Source organism: Arachis ipaensis, chromosome B06 (genome assembly GCF_000816755.2).
Source record: "Arachis ipaensis cultivar K30076 chromosome B06, Araip1.1, whole genome shotgun sequence".
Taxonomy (NCBI): Eukaryota; Viridiplantae; Streptophyta; class Magnoliopsida; order Fabales; family Fabaceae; genus Arachis; species Arachis ipaensis.
Window position 1 is genome coordinate 4,763,354 of NC_029790.2, and position 10,513 is coordinate 4,773,866.

Genomic DNA, 10,513 nt, shown 5'->3' on the forward strand with positions numbered 1-10,513 from the left:
AATTTTTTTCACAAAAAAAAAAAATAAAGTATAAAATACAAAAATTTAAAATTTTCTAATTATTTTAGGCAAATACTTATCTGTACACCCAGAAATAAATTACTATGACACTTCATTTAAATATTTAACAATATTTAATGGGTAAAGATTCAAGCCCATGTCATCTCTTTTTATGTTCTTGAAGTTAGTGTTCTTCATCCGATTATGTAAATGATTCCCCTTCAAAGTTCAAACAAGATGACATTTTGTAGCACCCAAAAAATTCTTCTACTCCATTCATGAGTCTTGAGGCTTTTACCAATGTCAACTACCTCTACCTCTTTTAAGAAATGAACCTTCAGTCCAACTTGACAACCAAGTAAATAATCTTATATTTGAGTGATGAGTTTAATTTATGAACCAAAATAATATAAGTAAAAATATAGTAACTCTTGTGATGTAGTTTTTTTATTGTTCTTGCCAATTGATGGCATGTCCTTTTGCCATTTTTCAGGTGCAATTACGTTAAGTATATACTAAAATCAATTATAAAAATTAGTTATCAATGTAAAATATGCTAAGATTTCTAGAAACACTTTTTTATATTTTTCATATGAATTATTATTGATTTATATTATATTTAATTATCATTGCTAACTATTTACTCTAAAATAAGAATACTACTAATTTTTTTCATATATGTATGTCCGGATCCAAACTTAATGTTATTTTGTAGAGAATTTTAACTAAAAACATCTAAATTAGATTTATTAACTTACAATATATGATAGATCAAAAAATGTTCCTCAATTATTAAAAAAGCAACAAACAAAAACCGAAACAATTACCAAATACATGCTTCAAAATGAAACAACATTAATTACACATCATGAAAGCAGAAAAATAAAAGATTTTTCAGAGCACCTACAATGGTGAGTTTCTCTTTCACTTTTTTCTGACACATAGGAACTCTAATTATTGGAGGAGAGAATGAATGAGTTCCTGTACAGGTCTCAATGTGAGGGAATTCCTCTAAATAGGGACTCAAATTAACCAATAATAACTTGCCATTTAGCAAGTTATTTTAAAAAATAATAATATAAAATCTGAAATAATTAAATAATTATATTAAATAATGAAATAATAATTAAATTAGTAATAATTATAATAAAAATTATATTAAATAATTATATTTTTATTTAATTAATAATTTATATTAATTATTTAAAAAATAATTAATTAGATTAAATAATTAAATTTTTATTTAATTAATGATTTATATTAATTATTTATATCATAATTAATATTGAATATTATTTATATTATTATATTAAATTATAATTAATTAAATTTACTTACATTAAAAAATAAATTTAATTTTTACACCTTACAAAATAATTCTTAGTTGAGTTAGTTATTTTTATTTTTAAAATTTAAAATGCTAACGATATTATTAAAATTAGCAATTGTAAACACAAAACTATAAATTAGTGTAATCCCGAATTATATATTGTGTATTATTATTATATATGAATTTATTTAATATTAATATTTTTTAATAGTGAATTATTTTTAAATTTATAAATTTAAATAATATTATTAAAAAATCAATTACATTAATTTTAAGTATTTTAATTAATTAATTAAGTGGGACTACAACATGGACTAAAGTTAGTTCCTTCTAATGGAGAAGAGAGAAATACTTTGAGTTCCTATTTATCGTTTATGACGCAAAAGATGATGTGAAGTTATTTTTTATGACAGATGGGCCATAAATAAAAATTGAGATGAGTTCTCTACTAGAGATGGTAACATTAGTTTTGGTTGTCATAGAATTCCTCATCTTCCATTAGCGACTCTTCCATATCTTCCAAATGTCAGTATGCTTGATGTGGGATATTTGGTGCCAATACTCTCCAACATGTGGCTCATACTTTCAATATTTTATTCAATCATTTTAGGATTTTATTTTCCTTTTGAGGTGAGTAATTCGACAGAAATTCAGATCATATAGTTAAGATTCGAGGTAACAATGGACATCAAGATTTGGGTATCTACAATTTACTTGATAACCTCTCATGTGAGTACGAGAAAAATATTGTTTTTTAATAAAGAAATTAAAAATATTGTTTTTTAAAGATGTTTATATATGTCATATTATTATTGAACATTTTTATTAAATCGGTTAATAATTTATTTTTTAATAAATCAGAACAAAATCGATTTATTATAGCAACAATAATAAATCCAATTGTCTGCATTATAATTATTAGACCCGGTTACGCAATCTAAATCGAATATCTTTAAATTTTTTGATAAAAAGACAAATATATGTCTAACTTTTTGTTTTACATAAATTTGAATCCCTACAAATTTAAAAATACAATTAGATCCCTAAAAAAAATTGAGTTTATTGTTATTGTTATAAAAAAAATCGGCATTATTCTAATTTGTTAAGAAATTAAAAAATAACCGGTTCATTAATACGTCCAATAATAATACGGCACGTTAAGTGTCTTTACAAAAAGACGTTTTAGGCGTCTTTACAGAAATATCCCCTTAAATTATAGCTCGTTAACTTTTAAAATTTTATAGTTAATTATTTATTTGATTTGATTGAGATACATATTAAATTATTTAATATTTTGTTTGATCACATTAATTATAACTAACATATTTCTTTATTTTTGCGGATACGCGGATATGCGGATATCAACACAAAATCCGCAATCCGATCCGATTAGTGTGTAGATCCGATCCGAAAGCCTTGCGGATCGGATCCATATCCGCAATTTTCAAATCGGATTCGGATAAACACCGCGGATATGCGGATCGGATCCGATCCATGGACACCCCTATCTATAAGTATGTGAATAATCTCATTTATTATATGTACAAGTGTAATAACTCGTGTCATGTACATGATAAAATTGAAATTATAATTTTAAATTATTCTATTAAAATTAATTTAAATTGTAATAATTTAATTAATAAATAAATAATATAATATGCATTGTTTGTATTTTTTTAGATATGGTATTAAATGTATGAGAAAAGGACAAAAAGGTCCATAACCTTTTGCCTTGCGGACATTTTTGTCCCTAACCATTGAAAAATATTTTTAAGTCCCTGACCTTCACAAAATTTGGACAGATCAGTTCCTGACGGAGGCATTTGGACGGATCAGTACCTGTCTATATAAAATAAAAACTTAATAACAAAGGCAAGAGAATTCTATGAAAGCAACTCAACACATAAATTTAATTCAAATAAGACTAATAATCGCCCGCAGCTTCAAATTGAGTCTTCGAACCCGTGTCACTGAAAGGGAGGAGACTTTGGGGTGAGAACAAATCACACGTTCTCAGTAGATAATGGAAATGCCGTAAAAGTAGTGAAATAAAATACAAATAATTAACTTTACTATATATATATATATTTCTATCAAAACTTGTTGAAAATACTTTTGGTTTTACTTTAGCTAACTAATTACCTCTTTTGAAATCCCTAAACTCAAATCAAATTTTAAATATAAAACTAGTCACATTACCCATCTCTCAGTCACATAATTAATCCTCAACAATCACAACATCAATTCTTAAACACCTCAATACATTCGCAAACTAATAGCACAAGTAAGAGGTCCAAACCAACATACAAACAAGTCAAACAGCACAATCACAGAGAAGTAATACAAGCAAACACAACCAAATACAAATGTGCAAACAACATGATGCATGTCTATCCCTAGTGCAGGCCATGAGCTCATGTGTCAGTTGCCTATCCGCTCCCGACATTACCCGGGTACAAGTCCCAGGTACGACTTTCCAGATGCATACAGTGTGCTTATAAGTCGTACGGCTAGGCCACATATAGTGTGACTTTCCAAATCAATAAGCGTACATCTAGAAAACAGTTCTCAGTAAGTAGGCGTTTCCACTTTACATTTGGCACTAAGGCCCAAACAATGTCACATCTGCTCTCCTGTGGCAGACAATCTCTTTAATTAATACATTTTTTTATCTTTGTTCTCTACTCTCCTGTGGCAGATATTCATTTTCTTAATAAACCGAACTCATCAAATCATTTGTTATTTAAAACCATCACTCTTTATAACATTTTTCAAACCTCCGAAACTACTTTATTTACAAGAAGTTCTTCTTTCATACAAAAACCAGTTCTTACTTAACCATGATTTTCTCAAACCAACTTCAAAACCATTTCAAATTTAAACCTTTTTCAAAAGACTAAAAGAATCATTTTTTATAAATCAATGAAACTCATTCCCACTATCTCAAATTGTTTCAAATGCGGATTTATTTTCTATATCAAAGTAACCCCAAATCAAGAAAAGAAAATAATTTTACATAATATTCAATCAAACCGACTTTCCAATTCAATAATCAGAATTTTCAGCCGCAACCAACCAATTCAGCATAATCTCATAAATCAGAATTTTAAACAATTCCATCAAAATTAGAAAATCGACATCAGTCACAGCCTCAATTCAACCAGTTGCAATTCAATCTCATCAATTAATCACTCACAACAACAAAATCAGTCACGAGACATTTATAAATTATTTGCATTTATTCATTAAACTTTAATGGCATTCATAAATTAAAACAATTAATTTTAAAATAAAATCCCCTACCTTCATACGAAATCAAAACAATGGAAGTTTTGGAAAAATTTTCTGACTGAGCTGCTGAAAAAGAAAATGTCAGAAATCGTCTATGTCTCCTAGAATTCTAATTGGCCGAACTCAAAGAAAAGAAGAGCTACGTCACCGTCAACTTCCACTGAATAAAAGTAACGTCAACATGAAAAGAAAGAAAATACAAACATTTTTATCGGATTAAATTTTTTATTGGAATTACAAATCTCAAGAAATCGAAGCCGAAAAAATCGAAGAGAGTCACGGTTTCTCCCTCACCCTGGATCTCTCTTTCTTTCCTTTCTTTAAATCTTGGTTCGGTTCCAAGAAAGAAGAATGAAGATTAGATAATGATATGATTAATGAATGGTGGCAATGTGCCTTAATTAATGAAACGTGTAACCATTATACATATGCATGTATGCATAACAACCACGTCTTTCATTTCTTTACCTTTGATTATATATACACTAGTGAATGAACCCGTGCTAAGCACGGGAATTAAAAATTACATTATGTCTTTCTAACATCATGTGCATTATAATCCAAATAAATTATACATACCTAATATAATATTTGTCATTAATCGAATTAATTAAAAATAAACAATTTTTTAGTGAAATTTAAAAAAATGAAATCATTTGTTGCATGTTAATTATTAATATTAAGAGACTTCTAAATATCATATTATATCACAAAAAATAATTACTCATTTCACTGTACATAAAATTAAAACACATGTTCATCAGCAATCACAAAAATACATGGTTGAATATATGCAAATATTTCGAACTTGTAATTAGTAAGAAAAACAAAATTCTTCCATCCAAACTAAATTTAAACTCATTTTTTCCTATCAGAACTATTAAAAATTTGGAAGTAGAATCTTATATTAAAAGATAGATTTAAAAAGTTTTCATGGAAACGAATATAATAAAATAATAAATTTAAAACAATATAATTAAATTTTTAGAAAGTNTAATAAACTAAAGACTTGGTGTATTAATTTAGAAAATCTAAAAAATATATGATATTTTATAGATCTCAAATCAAAGGATAATTTTTGGATAGAGTTTTGTTAAAATAACTTCATACATTATTAAATATCTCTATATACAATATTTAAAGTACATCTATTGGAGATTGAATCATTGTTTTATATTAATACTCTCAGTCCATCTATTGATCTCACTCTTGATAATGCAACATATAATTGTCCATGTGTAAACACCGATTTTGACAGAAAAAGTCCAACCATATTAAGTGTTTAACCCTGCGATTTGTTAATTGTCATACCAAAGGACACAATCAAAGGAAATTGCCTCCGTTAAAACTTAAATGGAAGTGTCTCATTATTTGAAATCATGTTCATCCTAGGAATGAGAACAACTTGGCCAGCTTTGTCACCTGTCAATATAACGCATTCAATAACATGATTACCTAATCGTCTTACTTGCAATCTAATTCCATTGCAAAGACCCATAGATTGATCAATGTTTCATAATAGCATAACAGGTACACCTACTATTTGAGTTTTAACTGGTGGGTAGGCAATCCAGAACAATTAATTGAGTTCAAAAGATCAGTGGTGATGGTATCCAATTCAGATTCCATGTTTCCTTCTTCAATGCATAATGAGTCGGAACTAATATAAACCTTTTCTTCTCCAGCAAGATAACCCATCATTGTATTGTTTACATCATGCACAACCTCAAGTGTTGGAGCGAAAATTGTGCGCTCCTTGAAATATATAGAATTGTTAATATTAAGTAATAAGTTCGGATAATCAAAGCTTACCAGTTTTTCAAAATCACTGATATTATCATCAATAAGTATTTCTTCAGAAATAATGACCTCAGATTCACCGTCAGTTGAATCACCAGCCAATCCGTCTCCAATTTTGATTAGCCATTTTGCATGTTTTAATTTCATATATATATATGTAATGCATATCTAAGCCACGTTGTGGCCTTTCTTTCTTTTTTTTTTTCCGAAAAATAAAATAATATAATTCTTTNNNNGTCGCTCCACGTGTCATCCATTATGTCATCATTGTAGATGCTCTAAATTAGTCTCTCATTTTGTATTAAATGACTCATTTTAGTTCCTGAAATTGAATGTCGTGCACCAAACTAGTCCATTCACCAGTTTTTTTTCATTTTTTTAAAAATTTAAAATTTTTAATATTTTAGATACATTAATTTCAATTCTATTTTTTCACATATCGTTTAAATACAAGTGCTTTTATAAAATTTTTTAAAATTTTAGTTTTAATTATAGAATTATTTTTCTATAATAATTTTGTTCGGTTATGAAAGACACATTTTCGTTGTGTGTAAATGGGCTAGACTGAAAGCACTTCAAGCACCTTCACTATCATCTCCGACCTCTTCAGTCTAGATGAAAGAGGTTGAAGATAGAAGTGGGGTACTTGAAATAACTTCACGTCAACTCCAAAATCACGGTTAGAGATACTCGTAAGAGAAAAAATATTTTATAAAAGTACTTGTATTTAAATAACACGTGAAAAACTAAAATTGAAATTAATGGATTATGAGAATTTTGAATTTAAAGACAAAAAGGAGAAAAGACTAGAGAATTGACTAATTTAATGCACGACATTCAATTTTAGAGACTAAAATGATGACATAATGATTGATACGTGGACGAATATTGTTGCGACACGTGGCACAAACAGACATGTGGTCAAATAGTATTATGACACGTGACACAACCATCCACATCAGCATGTCACGTGTCACTGGTCAAGGCATCGTCATATCATTACACATGGCTAAATCATGTAATGATATGTGTCACTAACAGTTCACGTCATCACGTCGTTAATGAAAAATAGGTCAGAGACTAACGTTGTGTATTTTTGTCAATCGCAGAGACGTAACTAATACAATTAAAATCTTAAGAACAATTTTAGTACACGATGCCAATTCCAGAGATTATTTTGGAATTTAACTCAGGTGATTATTTATATGATCATGTTATGTGAGAATAACTTTAAGAGAAATTGTTTAAAGAGCTAAATTGAGTTTTACATAATAAAATTTAGAGTCTACATTAAGGTAATTAAAATTTCAAAAGCTAATTCAATAATCTCCATAAAATAACATGCAAATTTAAATATTAACTTTCAAAATTATGTTTTTTACTTGGTCAGATATTACTTTCTACACAAATAGATAGGTAAATTTTAATATGCTTATATTTATTATGGTTATGAAATATTGTTAAAATTAAAATAATATTTTTTATATTTTAATAATATTTTTTAAAAACGTTGCTAAATAATGGAAAAAAAAATTATATATTATAGAGAGAGAGATAGAGAGAGAGAGTGCTGAGAAGAAGACGACGACTACTTCACTCACAGTCCACTCTGCACCACCACCAACTACACACTTCACTTAACATTATCTCAACCAAATTCTATTCTGTTCTCTAATTTCCCGATTCTTCCAATTTGAAATTCAATAATTAAGAATAAACACTCGCACTGTTAGGGTTCTTTCTTCACTTCCTGTGAGCTGAGATAAAGAGAGAGAACTCAACAAGAAGAGGAGGAGGAAATGGTAGTAGGAATGGAAGGAGCTGCAGAGATCGTGAAGGCGCGTACGGACAAGAGGGATTACAGAAGGATCATCCTTCCCAACTCCCTTCAGGTCCTTCTCATCTCCGATCCCGACACCGACAAGGTATTCTCTCTCTGATTTTTTATTTTCATTTTTTTATTTCAATTTTATTTGGTTGATTCTTGTTTTGGCTGTTTGCAGTGTGCTGCTTCCATGGACGTTGGAGTAGGTTCCTTCAGCGACCCTGCTGGCCTCGAAGGCCTTGCCCATTTCCTAGGTTTCTTTTTCTTTTTCAATTAAATAATTGGTTCTTTTTACTCGTTGCATGTTGATTTGCATTGGATTCTTTGTTTGCGGTTAAATGTGCTCTTTGAATCACGTTCATCCAAGATAGGCAATTATCATATTTAGCTATGCTTTAGTTGAAAATTATAATGGGGAGTTAATGATAGAAGCTATTTATCGGTCACTTTTAGCACTATTGAATATCGATATTCCCTGTTCATAGTCGATTGGTGGCAAGTAGCGGAATGGAGTGGCATATAATGAAATAAGATGGAGTAGATGGAATGAAGTGGAGCGGAGCAATATGATTGTTCCACTATATTGTTCATTTGCTTGGATATTTTAGTAATGGAAAGGAGTAATATTCCATTCTGTTGTTTAGATATTCCAACGGAGTGTAGTAAATGTTGTGGGGAAAAAAGTTAGCAATTCACAATCATATTTCTCCCAAATTAGGGGAAGAAAAATGAGAAGTTGTGGTATTGGATAGAATCTATTACCATTTTCCATATCATTCTATCCATTTTATTCAATCCAAACAACAGGACTCGTTAAAATTCCATCCTCTCCCATTCCATTCCACCTTGTTCCACCAATATGTAGCTCGATTAGGAACAGAAGATATTAATGTTTGGTGTTTGGATTATTGTTATATTTATGCTAAAGAGTTGTGTTATGAGAATTTAAGATAATTGTTTCTTGTGGTGGGGTGTGGAATATTTATACATTTTTAGAAAATTTAATTTTTGATGTGCTTTTTTTCATGGTTGACAGAGCACATGCTGTTTTATGCCAGTGAAAAGTATCCGGTGGAAGATAGCTACTCCAAGTATATCACTGAGGTAGAATTAACACTAAAAAAAATGTCATTCCTGGAAGTGTTTATGAACTTTGATATTGTTACTTCTCTTTATGAAGTGATTGATTGATTGTTTAGTCCTGCTGCCATATGTATTCTGGTTGAACTCTCCAGTTTTGTTCCTCTCTAGCTGTGAGAACATGAAAGCTGAAAGTAGCCATCCTTAGCATATAGCTCATTGTTATTAATGCTTGTGGTTAGGATATGATGGTCATATGAAAACTGTTGAAATTGAGTGTGCATTGCCATTAGGGTATCTCTGAGCATTTAAGGAAACTGAGATGTAACCTTTCATTTCTGTCCATTGAGTATATCGGAAACTAAAATTAATATTCTGCTGAACTCTTGTGATTTTGGGCCTTTGGCATGCTAATTTATTTATTTATTTTAAGGAGCCTTTTATTTTGTGGCTTTGGCTGGGATTTGTCTTCTGGTGTTCTTTTTAATTTATGTTAGTAGCTATCAATACAAGTACTATTGGCAGGGGAAAAGTAGATCTGCGAAGGAAAATTGCATATATTACCAACAAAAGCATACTTGCTAGAGCGATATTTTCATCTTGCTAAGATACTAATGCAATACTTAATAATCATGAAGTCCTGATTTTGACCCTCGGACTTTTACATGTGTGATTTGTTTTTGCATTTGGGCAATTTATTTGGATGGAATTAATTTTGTATTAATTGATTTGGTTAGAATTTATTTTAAGGTAAAATGATTTATATTTGTTAGTTTGATTTCAAAAATAAATTTTAAGATACCAATTTTTCAGTTCATTGATTTTGAAGCCTAAAATTGATTTTGGAGAGGGGTAAGAGTACCACAATTGATTTTGAAGCATTAAAAGGAAACCCCTTCTCTTAAACTGAGCAAAATGTAACACATATTGTATACTGATGTCTTTCATTTTAATATTAGAAGCTAAAACTCTTAAAATTTTCCATTTTCAAAAAGACTTCCTGACATCTGTTTGCTAATCACTTTTGCTTGTTTTTCTATGCGGTGTGTCTACCTGACACAGCATGGAGGAAACACAAATGCATTTACATCTGCTGAGCATACCAACTATTATTTTGATGTTAACACAGATGGGTTTGAAGAGGCCCTGGACAGGTATATTCTGCTTTTCTGGCTTCCTTACCCCCC

At 29.4% G+C, this 10,513-nt stretch overlaps 1 protein-coding gene across 1 annotated transcript in view; it reads left to right on the forward strand.

The window, feature by feature from the left end:
* The window catches only part of LOC107645485 (insulin-degrading enzyme-like 1, peroxisomal), a 10,932-nt gene continuing 8,390 nt past the window's right edge, over window positions 7,972-10,513 (forward strand). The window contains exons 1-4 of the mRNA XM_016349517.2: window positions 7,972-8,346; window positions 8,425-8,500; window positions 9,283-9,350; window positions 10,389-10,480. Coding sequence (XP_016205003.1) covers window positions 8,221-8,346; window positions 8,425-8,500; window positions 9,283-9,350; window positions 10,389-10,480 — 362 coding nt within the window. The 5' untranslated portion in view covers window positions 7,972-8,220. The remainder of the gene's footprint in view (window positions 8,347-8,424; window positions 8,501-9,282; window positions 9,351-10,388; window positions 10,481-10,513) is intronic.